Source organism: Bos grunniens, chromosome 25 (genome assembly GCF_055505025.1).
Source record: "Bos grunniens cultivar Pamir isolate PY7600 chromosome 25, Bosgru_T2T1.0, whole genome shotgun sequence".
NCBI lineage: Eukaryota > Metazoa > Chordata > Mammalia > Artiodactyla > Bovidae > Bos > Bos grunniens.
In genome coordinates this window covers 35,183,182-35,202,112 of record NC_141189.1, presented here as the reverse complement: position 1 = coordinate 35,202,112, position 18,931 = coordinate 35,183,182, and the positions used below count along the sequence as shown (strand labels likewise).

Here is an 18,931-nt window from a genome sequence, read left to right as displayed (position 1 = left end):
GATGACTAACTGGATGTGGAACAAGTGTTCACACCTTGCTAAGGGGTGGCAGGGATAAATGGCTGCTTCTGTTAAGCTCAAAAAGAATGGCTTGCAAAGTCCTGTGTTATATCCCCAAAGCGGAATACTACACAGCAAGGAAAACGATCAGGTAACTGCTGTCACAAGTGCACGGAGGCAACGCTGAGAGAAAGCAAACCGACAATTACAAGACTATGTCCTATGTGCTCTGTCCTTGTAAACTAACCCAGCAAAGGATGTTAGAAGACGAGTTCCCCGGGAGGAGAGGCAGGCAGTGGCAGCAAAGGGCCAACGTCTTCCTTAATTAGCAAACGTTTTAGTTTCTTGGCCTGAGTGGGGTTATCTGTCTGTGTTCATGAGATACATTCGTCATTTGGGCCATTCTCTATAGTGTATTTCAATAAAAACCACTAGCATCAATGAAGCATTACAATGAATTATGAAAAGGTTGTGCTATATGTACACAGAACTTACTATTTTTCTTCCCTTTTATACTTAGCTGGATATCATAATAATCTTCTCTTCTATCAGACCGGTAGTCTACTTCTTTACACTGGATATAAGACTACAAATAAGGAAAATAAGGTGGCTTAAGCATTAAGCGTCAAAATACGGACAATGAAACATTTTTACACAAATCATTGTTTAAAACTGGTCATCACATACCACCATCTTGCCTCTGAATAATTTAGGTATGGTGCCTTCTACACATGTGCCTTTCATCTTGTTTTCCACATTATCAAGCAACTGGAAGAGAAAGTTTTGGCTTTCAGAAAATGTTACGCTTAAGCATTATGCAGTAATTTGAAACGTGACTAGGAAATTTCAATGGTCAAAGAAATTCTAGACTATAAATATTATGACCTTTAGCATGCAATTATCAAAAACATACAAAATCTTCTTTCTTGGTTGGATATTTACAAAAATAACTACATGCAACAGTTGGGATTAACCCCCTATACAGCCTTCGGAATGAATTAGTAACTTGTAGCGCCTTCAGAAGCGTCTTTATATCATTTTACCTCTGGGGAAAGCATGTAAATTGAGCACTAAACTTAACTCGTATTGGTCCACACCAAGAGATTAATGAGGTTGAGCCTGTCAACAGGATTGACTGGTTTGTCCATGGATATTTAATGAACTGGATTCAATCCAGCTAGTGCTGCAAAAAAGAAAACACACCTTGCCCAGCCAATCACCTTGAATTGCCATTTCGCGTGTGTGTGCGTGTGCCTTGCATCACGACTGGAAGAGTGGGTGCCTGCTAGGGACCAGAGGCGGTTTGGGGGGGAATCACCCACACAAAGGTCTGCCTCCACCAGGACTCGTGTCTCGGGTTACTAACTGGTAGATTACGCCAATTTAACAAATTAACAGTCCACTACCTGTATGGTTTCCCCTCACACTTTCCTACCAAATCATTTTCTGTCTTTCTGGCCTTTAAATGAGATATGCGCCATCTTTTCTTTCTAGCCTAGTCCTGGTCCTGAACAAAGACGGGCATAACTGGAATAACAGTGACTAAAGTAGGTCTGAGGTTCTGTTTGGTAACAACTTCTGACAGTGCTTCGAAATATGAAATGTAAGAGGGAAAAAATTACGGCAGGAAACTCACCACTCGACAGAGCTCTTGAACATCGTGTTGCATGAAGCTATCTAACGTTTCCCACCTTAGAAAGATAAAATGAATGTACGTTGAAACTTCTAAATTTCACACAAGATTAAGTTAACAAACTACACCGTATCACCAGTCATCATTCTTAAACTAATTTAGAGGATTATTTGGGGGGTTATAATTCAAAGCCAAGTTGAATTGTATCCGGACACCAAAACGCTCCCAACTTTCTCTTGTTCTGAACGTCTTACTGCGCGAGGAGGTCGAGTTTGCAAGTACACGCACAGAAAGCTTGAAGACCATTACGTATCCTTTTCCTGACAGGCAAACCTAAGTGGTGCATTAGTTCTCAAGCAAAATTCTAAGAGCCCCCATTTACAAAGAGGTCAAACCAAGAACACTGGTAAAATGCCCCGACACCACTGCGCGCCTGTGCTCTGCTCTCAACCCCTCTGCGCCCACTAGCTGGAAAGGTCTCCCCACACGCACCCGAATGACTTGGTCAGCTTCTTTGTTCCTACGGGCTTATCGCTGTGCTGTAACTCGTAGAACACTCTTTGCAATGCTAAAGGGACACTTTTGGATGAATCGTCGCCCTCTGTTGGCATCATGTACACAGCCTAAAAGAAGCAATTCAGAAGTAAAAATGGAATCTTATGTGAAAGTATCATTTCTACCACAACAACTCAGGTAGATGGGCAGAGCTTCTCACTATCCCCCCAGAGCCAGAATAGTCTTCCAACAATCATGGACGTCTTTAGAGATAATCTAGAAGTTACAAGAAAATGCAAAAACAATTTTAAACATTAGTCATTGCGTACCATCCAACGAGAATCACTTCTATTTCATACTTCTTAGAGCAACATTTTAACATAACTTGACATGTGAACAAAAAGAACTGATGAAATCTTCAACGCTACTGAAATTACCCACACAGCCTCTGATCTAATCCTATCGAGGTAATTACTGCTCCCTGGAAGACCAGTGCGATGCAAATAGGAGTGCCAGCGGACCCGCCAATGTGTGTGTGCTTCTCATGGCCTTCCTAAAGTACAAGGAACTATCCTGCTAGACTTTACATTTTATCTATAAAAACTGAAAAATCAGACTACTGGTCAGCAGTCTTTCAACTCATCACCCTCCATATAAAACTTTTCATATCTTGCTACTACTGACTCATATTAAAAAAAAAAAGCTTGATTATTTCTAGCCTAATAAAGTTAGGTTTGCTGGCTGTACTAAGCTTTTCATAACACCACTTGGCTTCACAAGTGTCTGAACACGGAGGAATGAAGCTACGTGTAAGCATGAGGCAGGGCCCTCCCTGGAGACAAGCCTGGGGCTGGGCTGTTCTTGCCCCAGAATCCTGCACAGAGAAGGCAGGCTGGGGAAGGTTGAGCGAGAGAAACACCATCCATTTACCTTGCGTAGCTGGTTTGTGAAAAATAAAGTCTGCAGCAGGCTGTTCATGTAGCAAGTCGCTCCCTGATTCTTTAAGCCGACGTAGCCCGTGTGCTTCTTTGAGTCCCACCTACAAAACCAGTTTGAGGTTCAGGCAAGGCTGCGCCCCCACGCTTCTGCCACATGGCTGGGGCCGGCTGCTCTGTGCAACCACCTCCGCCCCTCTCCTGACACGGGGTGACGTCTGAGCACCCACCTCCAAGGGAGTTAACTGGTCGCAAAGCCAGGAGTCCTGCTCACCCGGCTCCCTCCAACGTCACCCATGTGGTCCACCCAAGTGCGGGGACTAGGGGGAACTCAGTCTGACTGGAGCAGCTGCGTGACCGTCATGTACCCAGGGCACTGCTCCCACATACAAGCTATACTGCGATCAGACTGGCTCCCTCGCACACGCATCACACACACGTTGGTCGTACAAGGCAGAAACCGCTGAAACCCTCTTTTCTGTAGTATCACATACACGAGCGAGGACAGGTATGGTGACAGGATCAGACCTCAACTCCTAGAGCCTTTTCTCGAGTCCGTTGTATCTCTGGCTGCTTAGGACAGCGAACCGTCTGCAGCACCCCCACAAGCCCCCGCAGTAACAGGAAGCAGAGGAGCCCTCGCTCTCTGCACAATGCGAACACGTGGCCGATGCTAGACGTTTCCTGTGAGGTCAGCGTCAGCAAAGACTCTAACACTGCGGGTATTAGGTTTTCTTAAGACAGTTTTGACTGCTAAGTCTGAAAAACCCAATCTGCTATTTTTGTTGGTTAAAAGACATATCGTAAGTATAGGGGAACACGTTTTTAAAACGAGGGCAAAAAACCCCCACAAAAAACTAGAAATACCACCTCGTTGCCCACCCTTGACCCCGGATATCTGAACAGGATTCAAGTGTACAATTCAAGTGTGTGTTTCAAAAAGGAGAGTCTGATTTCTCTGAAAGTAGCCCAATTAATATGAAAACCAACAAATCTCATTTGTTTTTTAAAATTCCCAGTGCCACCAAGCCACCCAGGTCAGTCTACGCACTCTTGCCAGAGGAGGGCCACGTGGGAAGAGAACACACGTGAGCAGGCAGGGCACCTGAGCTCGCCTCGTTCCTAGACGGCACTGTGCTGCTGTAGTGCTTGGCCTCGGACACCCGTTCAGCTCCAACCTGATCCCAACGCACCAGCTCAGCCTCCGGTGGCCCCTGCAGACTCCCCTGACACCCTGCCCATTCCTCTCCCTTCTTACCGATCAAGGACCCAAAGCTCCATATTCTTCAAGGCCAAAACCCTGCTGTTGTACACAGCCCTCCCAGACCTGGGAAAGGAGCGCATCCTCCCAGCCGCCCACCCTCTCCCCACCATCACATCATAGCGCTGCCCAACCCGCCAACAAAATAGCAAGCGCATATGCTGCCGTAGTTACTGTTATTAACTCCTCTGCCCGACGGGTCCCCGAGTTCTTTGAGGCTGTAAAACCGTAGCTGCCTTGTTCACCACAGTTACAGTCACCAGAGCCCAGCAGTGTGTTTGGCTCACGGAACTGTGTTACTTGCTCAGTCGTGTCCGACTCTGTGACCCCATGGACCGTAGGCCACCAGATTCTTCTGTCCGTGGGATTCTCCAGAAAAGAATACTGGAGTGGGTTGCCATGCCCTCCTCCAGGGGAGCTTCCTGACCCAGGGATGGAACCCAGATCTCCTGCATTACAGTTGGATTCTTTACCATCTGAGGCACTAGGGAAGCCCAGGCTCATACAAACTGCTTGATAAATGTGCCACACAAAGGCACCGACGTGAAGCTGGCACACACGTGTGTGTGCCACAGGGTAAGCACAGAAAGGGTGCGTCTCTCCTGACAGAGGCACCTCTGCTCACTCCTTTCACTACAGCACCCAATCAAAGGAAAACTTACGCAACTCCATGGGGGGCGTCCGCCTGTACAAAGACTTCAAAAGTAACTTTGTCATCATCAATAAATCCTTTCTCAGGATCAGTCACTTCCTATAAAAAAAAAAAGAATGTCCAACTTGCATGAGAACACGTGAATGCTCGCTTCATTTCAAACAATCACCCTGGTGCCTGGTACTTAACAGATTAAAATACTGCTTTTTCAAAACACTGAAGTTGTGCTTTCTAGTTCTGCAGTGCTCTGGCCTATTTTCAATAATGTTGTCCTCTGAATGAAATCAGCCAAAGTCTGGATGCCTCCTGGAGGAGTTGGGGGAGACCACATCTCAGACCCAAGGCCTCCATGTCTGCTTAGCAGGCAGGGTCCCGGGAGGCCACCAAGAACACTCTAGAGAGCTGAGCAGGGTGTTCCTACGTCCTACTGGCTTCTGCTCCTGCAAAAGCAGCCCCAAAGCGCTGACGTGAGAATTCACTGGTTACTGGAATCTCCCCGCACCGTGCCAGCCTCAGTATTATTTTTCTTAAAGGAAATCTAGCCTATCCAAAAAGCTCTAGACTACTTTATCTTACAATGTCTGATTAGAACACTGGCTGCTGAAAACCTCAGCAAGGAATTGGGAGGAAACCCGTTTTCAGTTACCTATCCAACTCGAAGAGCAAATGTTTCTGATTCCGAAACGAATGGACAGAGGAGCTGAAGAATCAAGGATCAGGGAGCGAGGATCAGGGCTCGGATGATTCAGTCTGAGTAACTGCTACTTACGCTCCAGGCCATGAAATTGGAAAATCCCCAGTCGTTCTCTTTATGGAAGAACAAGTGACTGATGCGCCGGCTGAACGACTTCTCGTCATCTCTGTAGTTGATGATCTTCAGCACCGCCTGCGCGTGACAGGACCAAGACCTGTGCGAGGAGGGCGACCTGAGCCTCAGTCCACAGGCTGACCCACACCGACCCCGTTTTTAAGAGCACACAAAATCGCCCGTATCATTTCCTTCTATTTTTTTTTAGATGGAATAAAGGGCACACATGTCGATCTTTAATGAAGAAAGAAGTGAAGAGGGTCCCGGGGTGCCCCTGTGTAGTCTGGAGGGATTTCAGTCTACGTTTTATGTCTTTTTGATTTCTAAAAGGTTTCAAGTTTTTTCTTGATATCTATAAAACACAAGCGTTTGAACTTCAAATAGCGTCCTGAGATTTGACAAGAGACGATAGCTTTTTGGTCAGATAGCAGTTCTAGTATCACATACGCTTGGGCTGCTTGAAAAGCACTGAAGAATGATGAACCTTTGGTTGTCAGATGGACAGACCTAAAGCCCCAGGTTCTAAAGTGTCACTCCTGCCCCTCCCCCGGGGCTGCGAGGCTCCCGGGTTGGGCTGTGCAGGGGGCCCCGAGAAGGACCCCGCCGCTGGGGAGCGACTGCAGGTGCAGACGTCCGGGGCAGACTGCACGTTAAATGCTTGAGACCCAACTCAGAGCTCACAGGATGGCTTCAACGACCTCTGACATGCCGCACACCTGAGAGCACAGGGGCAGCAACTGCTGTCCGCTCGGGCCCCCTGTGCGGGCTGCGCCTGAACCAGCTGTTGCTCAGGCTCAGGCTGTCTGCTGGACTAAACAAATCCAGCCCAAAGGCTTGTCCGATCAGGTCAGATTGTAATGTGAACTGAACACAGAAGTAAAAACACAGCCGAGGCCCTGACTGCTCCTTAAAACTGGCTTCTGAAATACTCAGGTAAAGAGGAAAAATGAAAGGAGCTGGGTCCCCCCAGGGCCGCAGCAGACTGCTGGAGCCAGTTCGGGAGGATCTGCATTGAGGTGCCAAGGGCCACGATCTGGGGGCGGCAGGCAGATGTGGGCCAGGGAGGCGGCCTTCTCCTGGGCTGGTCAATGGAGAATGAGGCAAGGAGACGAAGTGAGCTGGGATCCCCTCAAACAATCACTCAACTCCGCTGCTGAGAAGCACTGGGCAGCAAGAGCTTGGTCTTTAAGTTTCCAAATAACCCACAGAGTCAGTTAACATACAGTGCGGAGGTCTGCCTGGAGAGTTTTCCTTAACTATCGTCTTCCCCTCTGGCAGTTATTGGTAGGATAAGAATTACGGTAGTCCAGAGAGGCCCTAATTCCATGTTACATGGGCAGGTAGATTCTCACATACACAAAGTTTAGTGTTTTATTTGCAGGAAAAATATACACCTTTTCTAGTTTGGAGATAATACCTACCAGTGAGTTTTTAAAGAGGGAAATGTATTGAATCTAATTGAAAATCAAATTGCTATGTAGAGGCAGCAAGGAAATTCACAGAGAAATCCAAAATTCAAAGAGGCCAATCTGGCTTATAACTAATTGTGGATTTGTAATTGCATCATTTAAACTGTCTTACGTGGAATCAGATTCAGCATTGCACTGGAGAAAGAATCCTACGCTTTTTTGGTGTGGTCTGTCTGGATAAAAGCGTGGCATCACCATAATCTTCCATGGCAGATTTCGCACAAAACACGGAGGGCTAAGGACCGACTCACTCAGTCTGCTGAAGCGCTCGACAGTGAACTGAAAGGTTGCCTCGGAGCGCCAACTCGTGTCTGCAAGAGAACGCTTTGTCAATCACAGGGCCCGGGGACCGCCGGACAACACTGAAAGCAGGACAAACCTGGGATAAACAATTCTCTACGATGGCGATTCAACTGCTGAAGCCTACCCCTCTGGGGCAAGGAGAGCATCATCTCCAATTCAGTATCAGTCTAAACTGTGAGATGACATACAGTTTGTGTGAATAAAACCCCAGATTCAGAGGGCCAGCAACACACACCTGCCTTCCCACCAGACCGGCTCAGTGTGATTAAGAACGTCTACTCTACTCTGTCTTAATTCCCAAGTAATCCGCAGCGAGTGGAGAGACCGGAGGAAAGGAATAAACTTCTGTCACATCTGTTCAAGGACAGGGCTTCGGGAGGAAAAGAAAAGGGCTTGAGACCTGGGCTGAGTGTAGAGAAGAGACATGGATGTGCAGGCAAACAGGGCCTTCCGAGGAGTGGGGACACCCATTCCTGGGAAGTGCAGCACTGCTTAGAGATAAGACCATTCCTAAGAAGTTAGCTAAAAATAAACACTAACTTCACCAGTTCACCATTTCGGTGAAATAGCACACTAGATTCTCTAAGGGGAAATATTTGGGGGGAAAAAAAAGAATGAAGAAACTGGTATTCCTTTGGACATGAACAGAATGAACGGTTAAATTTACTCAGCAAGACCAAAGGCCAACTTAAGAAATCAAGGTTTCCTCCAATAAAAAGCAAAGCATTGTTAAGAATTAAACTAAAAAGTCACATTTTGAATTCTAGCCTTTTCTGCTGGTGACTACTCATTTCAAGTGACCCCAGGCAGTGATAATAAGCGCTGATAACCCATTAGCCTTCTGCAGCTGTCCAACCACCCCCCCGACCCCGCCAAAAAAAAAAAAAACCTGTTACTGGCCAGCACATTCAAAAACTGCAGCGGGGAGGACAAATTGCTACACAACTTTCCAAGCAGTTCCCTGCTCTTTATAAGCCTGTCTCATGGCAGGAGGGACAGTTCACAGGCGCAGGGGCCAAGGGCCACACGTGACCTACAGAGTAACAGGAGGGCCTTTTCTGGCTGAGCAGCAGGGGCTACTTTGTCACCTCCGAGCCCAGGCACAAGTGGGGTTCTCAGGCCTAGGGAAAGGGTGCCGAGAACACGCCCAGGCCCTTCACACTTCACTTCTCCGCACACAGAAACTGCCTCCACTGTGGCTGAGTTTGTTCTTAAGAAAACATGTCCATCAATCCTCATGAGAGGGTAATATTCTTCACCAAAGAAAGAAAACCCCACAGGATGTGCTAACAGCGCTTTTCCCTCCATTTAAAGGCTCTGTCCCCACTTGTTTTACTACCCATAACCCGGCTCTTTGCAGAGGCCCTCAAAGCAAGAGCAGCTGCATGGCGTGCGATGCATTCAGGCCTCTGCAGGGGTCACCCTCATCCGTTCCCGACATAAGAGTCCACGGAAAAGGCAAAACGCCTGTTGCAGAGAATGTGGTCCAGAACGCTGGGGAGAGAAGTGGGCCACTCCTCCACAGCCACACACATCGTATTTGAGCAGTGTCCAAACCCCGCAGCCAGGCAAGGCAGGTGCGACTCAGCTCCCACATTACAGGTGGGGACACCGAGGCTTGCTGAGGTTAAGCAGCTTGTCTTATCCAAGGTATCACAGGGGGTCTCAGGACCCAAGAGCTGTGGACACTAAACACAGTGACCAAAGCCATCTTAAGAGTTTAGGGGACCAAACCCAGAGCCCGATTAAACCAGCCACTATCTGGTGATGACAGGACATGTTCCGGGGACCCAAAGACATGACGTCACAAGCCCCCACCTACGTGACTTTCAGTTACCATTTAGGTTTTTGTAGGACGAGTTTTATACAAAAAAATGCCTTTTTGCTCTTCCTCCCCACACTTTAGTCAAACAGGACCACAGGAACCTGGCGTGGGTCCGGAAGCAGGCCAGCCCCCCAGGGCTCCTGGTGCCGCCCTAGCCTGCCTCCTCCCCTCTCCTCCCCTCCCCCACACAGTTCACACTCACTGAATCACACACCAGATGTGAGATGCTGCCTCACACCCAAGGCACAGGATTATCTTCCAAAATATGCTAATCAGGAGGTTTGATGTGAGATTTCATGTGAATAAAAATGTCACCACCCCGTCTTCAAGCCCTTTGTACCCATGGCATTGGTGGCCGAGACCAGAGCACAGCTGCCCTCCAAGCTCTTCCCGCTAATGGAGCAGCTGAGAACCTGTACTAAGTACCAGCAGGTCCAGACAGGCGGGGGTACAGCAGAGCGGCAGACAGGCAGACAGGAAGCCCCTCTCACTCTGGCGGACAGGGCTGGCCTGGTGACCGTCCTCTGAGGAGGTAGGAGAGAAAACGGGTGGAAGGTACCCAGGACTCCATGGACTATTTATGCAGCTTTCTCTATCTGCAATGGCTTCAAAGTGAAACCCTTGTGGGTAAAAGTGGTACACTTGGGATTATAAAGACTACCTCCTACCCTGCCGGATTAGTGCCTCATCCAAATAGACTCTGACCTGCCTGAGCACCACGGGGCACTGACTGGCCCTTGCCAGCGTCTGTCGGCGAGCTTGTGCCGCCTGTTGCCCTCACATATCCTGGCAGAAAACCTGGTCCCCCAAAAGGTGGGCCTGAGGTTCCCCCAAAGGGCACTCTGGCAGAAGCTGTATCAAACCTCAATTATTCGTTCTAATACCAATCTCTGCACATCCCAGTTAATCACCCCCCCCCATGAAAACAAAAACAAAAACAACTATCCTCCACGGGCACCAACCACCTGTATCTACAATCCCTCTACCTCAACTGGATATTTCTCCCACCACTGCTGTCAGCCACTCAACTGCCGTGTAAGAGCCTCCCTGCCACGAAGGCGTCTCTGTGCGGACTGAGGCTCCTACCCTGCGGTTTGCCACACCGTGTGCCCTCCCTACATTATGCCGCCAAAGGAGACTCGGGAAAAAAGGGTGCTAGCGTGTCAGAGGCTTGGGGAATCATCAACAACAAAAAGGGCTTTCAGAGAAACATGTTAGGAGGCTAACGGCTCACAAATACTCAGTAAAGACACGTGCTTAACCCAGCACTCCTCTCACTTTCTGCAGATTTCTGAACAATTTCACACACACATTTCTGCCATTAAATGGTTCAAAATAACTATCACCGCGGCCCCCCACCCCACAGATACCATCTTTTCACTCTCCTGCCCCTGGGCCTTTGAGAAGACCAGGAACAAAGGGTATTGAAGACCACTGCTACTTTGTCCTGTAAAGTGCTTTTTCCAGCTGATAATTCACAGTAGGAGCATTCTGCTTTTAGGTTCCGTAACGCCATCATTGACTACTAACAATTTAGTACAACTGGCCTAAAAGGAAGGGGTGTTGTGTACACTGTGCTCTCCTTACACTGGTTCTCAGGTGAGGCAATCTGGGGCCCCCGGGAAACTTCTAGCCACTATGAGAGACATATGGAGCTGTCACGACTCGGGGGGAGGAGGGGATAACACAGCAACCTAAAAAGTACAGGACGGCCCTTTCTGAGCAAGAAGGACCCACCAAAAGGCCATGGAGGCCTCGGAAGCCTGTGCCTGGATCCACACCTGCGCCTCCTCCCGAGCCCTCCCTCCCCAAGGACACCTGGGGCGACGCCAGGACGAGCCTGCACTGTGGAACCAGCTGAGGGCAGGGCTCTGGCTGGCTGGGGCGGCTCCCTGCTCTGGGAGAGGCTACCATCGACCCCTGCCTCGGGCCTTCCCCATGGCGCTCTCTGAACCACTGCTGGCCTCTCCAGGGTCTGCGATGGAACCAAAGGGCCCCCGCAGCCGGGGGGCCACCCCACACCGTCGCCCTCTCGTCTGCGGTGGAAAGCGCACTCCACAGGTAACAAAGCAGCGGGTCAGACCACGCCTCTTTACCTTCCTCAGATATGGCCTCAGCCCGCTGCCAGGGGTAAAGCGCACTGTGAGAGAACTCTCAACTACGGCTGCAGTTTCTCATGGAGGCTGAACTTTTGGCAGGAGGTCTGAACAGCAGTCCTTCTGGTGGTGCAGCCCGTGACTGACGGTTTCTTTCAACTGCCCCGTTACACCCCTGGGAAGGACACAACCCTCATGAGGATTGATGGACACGCTTTTGACAGAACACGGTTTCATATTACACTGCAAGACTCCGGGGGGCCGCATAAAGTGACTATTGGCTGCTACCTTCTCGTGGGGTTGACCTGGCAAACGCACAGGTCACACCCGTCTGATAAGGCATAACGAAGAAATAGCCTCGAGAGAAAGTGCTTCCCTAGGCCCAAAATGCCCATGCATGTACAAATGTGTATACTTTGCGCAGAGAAGATAAAAGACCAAAAGTCAGTCTGGGGGATGAAGCCCAAAGCTCGATTCTGGTTTTCGAACCTAACCGGAGGGGGGAGGGGTCATCAGCTACAACTGATACACTTGCTACAGTAGGAGTGCAATGGGAAGCCACGTTCCCGTGTCTAGAAGTAGCGTGCTGCAGACGGAAAGGAAAGGACAGTAAGGTACTTGTTCTGAGTACTAGGAGTGGCTGGAAAATTAACTGCAGGCCTGAGCAAATACCCGTCAATTACAGACTTCTGTATTTCCACCTTCTCGCCTAGGCTGGGGAGAATCAACTTACCTTGACATTTGCGGGCAATCGTGAAATTCAAAACCAAACCAGGCTCCTAAATTTTGCTCAGATACAACTTCCTGAAAACTAGCTACTCTTAAAGAGACTCAACAGTCCTCACGGAAGAGGTGTCTGCTTCCGACCGCTTTTTGCCCGACACGAGGAGACGAAGCCCGGGTACTCACCGTCCTCCATGTCCTCCTCCGTGTTGCTGTGCCCGTCACTCATGGCCACATTCCCGTTGATTACAGGGTTTTGGGTAATTCTCGGTGGGTCATCTGTATCTCCAGCTTTGAAAGAAACAAAGAAATTCCACGATTTTTACCTTCCTGGCTTGCATCAAGTAAACAGAAACATATGTGTACTCTGGACGACTTCCAGTCACTAGTAAGCTCCAACCACGCCAAATAATTGTGCTCTAACCCAAAAGATACTTACTGGTATGTTTGCGAAACAAACTTTTGTTCCGTTCAAAATGCTAAGTGGGTTCTGAACACACAATACTCTGCTGAATTTGCAATGAAATTTATTTTGAAAAAGGTTTCTACTCATTCAAACTCAATCCTAGAGAAAATATTGTTTGGGGGTGGGGGGTTTAAAACAGCATACGTTAGAATCTTCCATCATGGATACATGTGCCTTAAAATAGCAAGCTCATTCTAAACTGTTACTGGACACTTCAATCATATAAAGTATGTATCCATACCAGAGAACAGGAATGGCATTTTGGGGTGTGGGGAATTTGAAAAGGGGATCCCTGGGAGGATGGGAATGGACAAAGATCCTACAAAGGATCTTGAGACTAGCAGAATGCTTGCTGAAGGCTGGCCTGGAAAACATTTATATAAAATCAGAAGCGAGGATTTAAAACTTTTAACTAATAACTGGCAAATATGAAGTGTAAACTCCAACTGTAACACTCCCATCCCTCTTCATTCATTAAGTACAATCTTCTTTGAGACACAGGGCCATGGTTTAAAAGAAAAAAAATTTTTTTAAACTTCTGGCAGGAATTAGAATTTAAATAGCCTCTAAGAACCCACGGAGGATGAAAGGAGTGAGGAAAAGGGGGACACGGAGGTTCTGGAAGGTTGTAAAGGCTCTAGTAATAGAGCCCAGGACCACGAGGCTCCTGAGCCCTTCAGCAGCCCAGTGTCTGAAAAAGGGAACCATCTCCAAGGAGTGGCTGGACGTTACTTATTCAAGTGTCTGATAAACGTTAAGGAGGTGGTAGATGACACCTTAGTTGAAATGCACTGGGTTGAGGGCCACTTTCACTTTTCACTTTCATGCACTGGAGAAGGAAATGGCAACCCACTCCAGTATTCTTGCCTGGAAAATCTGATGGACAGAGGAATCTTGCAGGCTGCAGTCCATGGAGTCGGACACGACTGAGTGACTCTGACTACTTTGACTTGATTGACTGGTCAAAATGGCCATACTTTTAATTTAATCCTGTCCTTCTGGCATATAGAACAGTTTACTGCAACTAATGATGTTCTGTGTTTCCTTGTATGGTCAGCTTTCCCTGGCAATTCAAACACTCCAACAGAAATTAAGAATACCAGCTACAAACAGGAGATGTGGTTTTTTTAAAGTAGCTACATAGCTGTGTATTTGGACTTCAGTATTTCAGAGCCTTCCCACCACTCCAACAAGCAGTGGGTCTGATTCAGCACCATGGACAGCACCCTTCCCTTTCTCCTCTAGGCAAGTTCCAGACCTCAACTTCAGGTTACATTTCTCAAATAATTCCTGAATATAAACCGTCCTTTTTTTCCTTGAGTATCTCAAAACACACCTTAGAGTTCCTTGGAAGCCAAGAAACAGGTATTACCACCCAAATTTAGACCACTGCCAGTCTTGATGTTTTTGTTTTATTAAATATCAATAAACCAGTGAAGTTGCTCAGATGTGTCTGACTCTTTGCGACCCAATGGACTGGAGCCCACCAGGTTCCTTCATCCATGTAATTTTCCAGGCAACAACACTGGAGTGGGTTGCCAAGAAGGATCTCCAGGGGATCTTCCCGAACCAGAGATTGAACCTAGGTCTCTCACATTACAGGCAGAGCCACCAGGGAAGCCCAAAGTGAAAGTCAGTCATATCTGACTCTTTGCGATGCATGTATAGTCCATGGAATTCTCCAAGCCAGAATACTGGATTGGGTAGCCTTTCCCTTCCCCAGGGGATCTTCCCAACCCAGGGGTCAAACCCAGGTCTCCCACATTGCAGGCAGATTCTTTACCAGCTGAGCCACTAAATATCAATATATACATTTAATTAATTTTGTCAGGGTATCAATAAAAGCTGTTTATGAAAACACAATTTTTAAACTGGCCCCCCAATCATGACACCCTGACAAAAAAACTGGAAAGTAAGAAGGAAAGTAGAAATTCCTTTTCCCGTTGCTTATCTAGCTTGAGCCATATATGCTAAAAATGTACTTTGACTGAAATTTCTACATTTACCCTCCTAAATTACCTCAAACCATCAAAAAATATTTTGAGGAAAAATCCTACAAAGGCCTATGAAGTAAACAGCACATCCCACCAGTGGAGTCTTATACAGCGGGTTGTTAAGGTCCTTGGGGAATCCCCGGGCGGCCCAGTGGTTAGCACTCACACCTTTGCTGCCCAGGGCCCACGTTCAATCCCTGATCGGGGAACTAAAGGTTCTCAGTGTACCTATATGAGGTCCTGAGTTAATACTATTACACTTTTAAAAATGAAGATGCCATATCTATCATCACAGCTATCAAAGAGATAAAAGTTTTGTTGGAATAAGACTATATAAATTCTTATTGCCCTTTACACCAATAAACAAACACGGACTAGAACACAAACTAGCACGAGGTTCTGAAGCAGTAGAGTGACTCCCCCACAGACACACACACCCCCGTCACATGAATGCACTAGGAATCTTGAAGCCATTTGCTCGACATGTGCCTGGTACTTTGACTTTAGTTCCTCAGGTCTTTAGAAGAGCTTTAAAGCTGGTTTATAGTGCACACGTGAAGTTGGCTCCTAAAGGCAAGGCGGGTAGGGTTCCACAGTTAGAATGAGGTTCTCCTGAGCACCGTCCCATCTTGTACATAGTACACATTCCTGCTGGGCTGACCAATTTCCCACACTTCACAGGCATGGTGACAGTGCTCCAGGCCGGTGGCTGTCAAACTGCAGAAAAGGCCCCTGGCTGGCCCATGACGTACATGGGGAAACTGTCAGCAACAGGCCCTCCCAACCAACTGGCACGGGACCCTTGGAGAAAAGGTTGGCAACTCAAGTCTAGCTCCTAAGGGACTGTATCCAGTTAAAACAAGCTCCTCATAAACGAGTTAGTTCAACAAAAGGATTAAAAATTTAATTAAGACACAGTAAATCCCTGGACCAGAATTAAATGATGGAAGTGCCTGATATCACAATCTGAACTAGGCTTCCAGAAATATCCTAAATGATAAGGCTATCTATATCATCAAGGAAGAAGTGCAAGATTGGCATTTATGTTTATTTATCACCATATAAACTGATCCTGTTCTGAATTTCTTATCTTGCTCAGCTGGAATTTTCCCAGATATGTTAACTCTCATTCGGCCAAATATGAGCGACGACACAACGATTAGAAACACCACTGACAAAAGAGAATGCCTCAAATATACAGACCAAGTCTCCGGTACACTTAAGTGTCAGGGAGGGGAAGGGGGTGATTATCATTCTGAAATATACACATGATGCCCAGAAATACAACAGATCATTTCCATTACTCATGATTAGTAGGCCTTTTGACAACAGCACTGTGATAGTATCAGTGGCAAATTTTAATATACCCATATGGCACAAAATACCTTTTTAAAAGAGTGACTTTAGAAACACAAAAGGGTCCCCTGTTTAGTTACAAAGCCTGTATCTCCTCCTTTTTTACTGGGGCTCCCTGTGCCTATCTATATCCAGCTTTACTCTTCTCAGACCTCTGTGATGTCACAACCCAGAGCCGGCCAATTGCTATGGAAATGAGGTGGTCCCGATTTAGCGCCTGAATCTCACTCCAGGAGGAGAAAAACAGAAAATTCCACTTTGATGGCCTTGACATCTTTCATCACTTCACAAACTTCTCCCAAAAAGGTTGGGGAGAGGGAACCAAACAATCCCAATAACACCTCACGGCCTTCCAACCAAGTCCATGTGCTGCCCCCAGGAGCTAGTTGCGCCACAAGGGTCCAGCCATGCCTCAGTCGCTCTCCGCTCAGGAACGCCCCCATCCCTGCAAACTTCTCCTCAAAATCCCAACTAGTGATACAACCCCGTGAGCAAAACCCATGACTCGGTTTAAAAAGGGCAGACAGGGTAAGTGGAGGGCCACAGACACCACGGTGACCTTGACATGAACGGCTCCTTGAATGGGTCAAGCAGAGCCTTACCAGCCCAGCTTAAGCCCCACCCCACCAGTCCACCCTGACTTCCAGGTCAGAGCCCCCAGGCTTCTGCTTGGTCCCCCTCCTCTCCTCTCGGAGTCATGAGGCCCCCTCTGGGCTTTCGAGTCACCTTCTGGTCCAAGTGCGCAGTTCCCCGCCATGTCTGCATGGCTCTGCAGCAGAATCTGCTGGGGTGGGGGGAGGGGAGGGCAGGGTTCTCTCAGCCACATCAGAGTGACTGCATAGAACCTCCAGGAGCTCTCGCTCAGCATTCTCTTTTTAAAGCTGCCCACAGTTATCAGGCCCAGACACATAATCAAGCAACCATCAATTGAGATGATCACCTTCAAAAGGCAAAGTGGTCCAGAAGCAGAGTTTTGCACAGGTCCGAACAGAGGTGTGCATACACATCCTGTTTCAGCTCCATCGCTCTCTCTCAAGAATTCAGATACACTAGGTTTCCAAAGCTTCTGATCCACAAAACCCCTGGCTCTGAGCTCAAAGAAGCAACTAATAACTCAATGGTGAGAGACAGAAGATGAACCACTCCTGCTGAGCCCGGCTGAGAGGCTAGGCTGGTTAGAGGAAGGCGTGGTGGGGAGTGGGGGTGGGGGGCAGGCAACAGCTGGGGCCCCGCTGCCAGCAGAGGATGGGGAGGAGGGGGTCTGATAAGGCTTCCACAAAAGCAGAGACCCACAGGTGTCAGCTGTCACACTCCCCAAGAAGCCAGAACCTCCTGGGTGTTGGGAAACAATTCCGGACACTCCTACAAAACCTACAATTCTGTGGGAGAACTCTGCTCGGTGTCAACTCCGGTCCCCCTGGGGGAGTCTCGGGGCGAGCCAGGCCTCGCACAGACGGGGAAGAGGCAGAGGACGCATCCTTGGGCAGAACATGGAGGTCACCAAGGACACAGACATGGGGCGGGATGGCCAGTCTGAGCTGTCTGCTCTCACGACCCCGGCAACCGCTGGGTGGGAAAGAGCCAGTGCCAACCAGGCAGCAGAGCCCTCAGGCTCTGCCAACAAGCTCGCCCCATCCCAGCCCAGTCGGACAAGGACCACAGTTTCCGTGGGCTGTGAGGAAACGCCCTCCCTCCCTCTGTGAAACCTCCTAGAAATGGAAAACTTTGACTACACTTCAAAAAAGTCATTTCGAATCCACTATCACACCAGCAGGCTCTCCATCCCCTCAGGGGGTGGACTCCCTTCCTGACACTGGTCTGCACACACGACCCACCTGGGAGGCGAAGCAGGCTGCCCTCCTCTCACAGAGGTTAGTCCCTCTCCCAGCAAGCGTCGAGATGTGTCAAAAGCAGGCTGGGCCGGGCGGTGGGGAGAACTGATAAGCAGATCCTGGACACAAGGGCTAAGGTGACAGAAGGGCAGACAGACACACAGGCCGGGACCAGAGACGGGGCCGGCCGGGCAGAGGTCCCGAGAAGCACCTGCCAGGCTCCACAGTGAACAGGAGCCAGGCCGCGGGCGGGGACGGGAGGAGGTAGGCGGTGAGGCTTGGGCAGAGGGTGGGCAGGGCCTTGAAAACGCCCGAGTGCACACAAGCACCCGTCCCAAGAGGAACCACCTGTGGCCCGGAAGCACGTGACACTCGGAATAGGGGGGTCAGGACTGAGAGGTCCCGGGTCTGGACCTGGCTGCCAGCCCCAGGCAGCCATCTGACTGAGCCTGTCCAACCACCGCGGGCCCAGGCATCCGTCCGTAGCTGATCCTGGGAGGAAGTGGGGAGTGTGCGTGTGTGTGTGTGTGTGTGTGTGTGATAGAGAGAGAGCTTCTGTGCTCTCACGAGAGAGAGAGAGAGAGAGAGAGAGAGTGTGTGTGTGTGTGTGTGTGTGAGAGAGCGAGCTTCTGTGCTGTCATGTGTGCACGTGTGTGTGTGAGAGAACTTCTGTGCTCTAGTGTGTGCGTGTGTGTGAGAGAGAGCTTCTGTGCTCTCGTGTGTGCGCGCGCACACGTGTGTGTGTGAGCGCGTGCTTCTGTGCTCTCGTGTGGGTGTTTGTGAGAAAGAGCGTGCTTCTGTGCTCTCGTGTGTGTGCATGCGTGCATGAGAGCTTCTGTGCTCTCGTGCCCTGGTCCCTGGGCAGGGCAGCCTCCAGCGATTCTGGACTTCCTTTGGCCATGTTAACAGTGAGACCGTGACTTGATCAACACTAAGTTGTGTTAACACGTGCTCTGGGTTTAATTTTTATGCGCTCTGGCTCCGTGAAGGGAGCTGAAAGCCCACTCCCTGCTAAACCGGGGCTTCTCAGCTCCTGCCTTGCGGAGAGCCTGAAAGTTCCAAGCAGAAGCAGTGTGCTGAAGT

At 48.9% G+C, this 18,931-nt stretch overlaps 1 protein-coding gene across 3 annotated transcripts in view; it reads right to left on the bottom strand.

The window, feature by feature from the left end:
- USP7 (ubiquitin specific peptidase 7) overlaps positions 1 to 18,931 on the bottom strand; it is a 53,945-nt gene that overhangs the window by 15,418 nt on the left and 19,596 nt on the right. For 2 of the 3 annotated variants that reach the window (XM_086375827.1, XM_086375828.1), the window contains exons 2-10: positions 12,387 to 12,491; positions 7,366 to 7,564; positions 5,746 to 5,884; positions 4,987 to 5,075; positions 3,059 to 3,167; positions 2,126 to 2,256; positions 1,637 to 1,691; positions 688 to 768; positions 496 to 586 (exon numbers count right to left, since the gene is read on the bottom strand). In XM_086375827.1, coding sequence (XP_086231953.1) covers positions 496 to 586; positions 688 to 768; positions 1,637 to 1,691; positions 2,126 to 2,256; positions 3,059 to 3,167; positions 4,987 to 5,075; positions 5,746 to 5,884; positions 7,366 to 7,564; positions 12,387 to 12,491 — 999 coding nt within the window. Of the gene's footprint in view, positions 1 to 495; positions 587 to 687; positions 769 to 1,636; positions 1,692 to 2,125; positions 2,257 to 3,058; positions 3,168 to 4,986; positions 5,076 to 5,745; positions 5,885 to 7,365; positions 7,565 to 11,477; positions 11,653 to 12,386; positions 12,492 to 18,931 lie in introns of those variants that run through there. The other variant, XM_086375829.1, reaches the window with a different exon arrangement.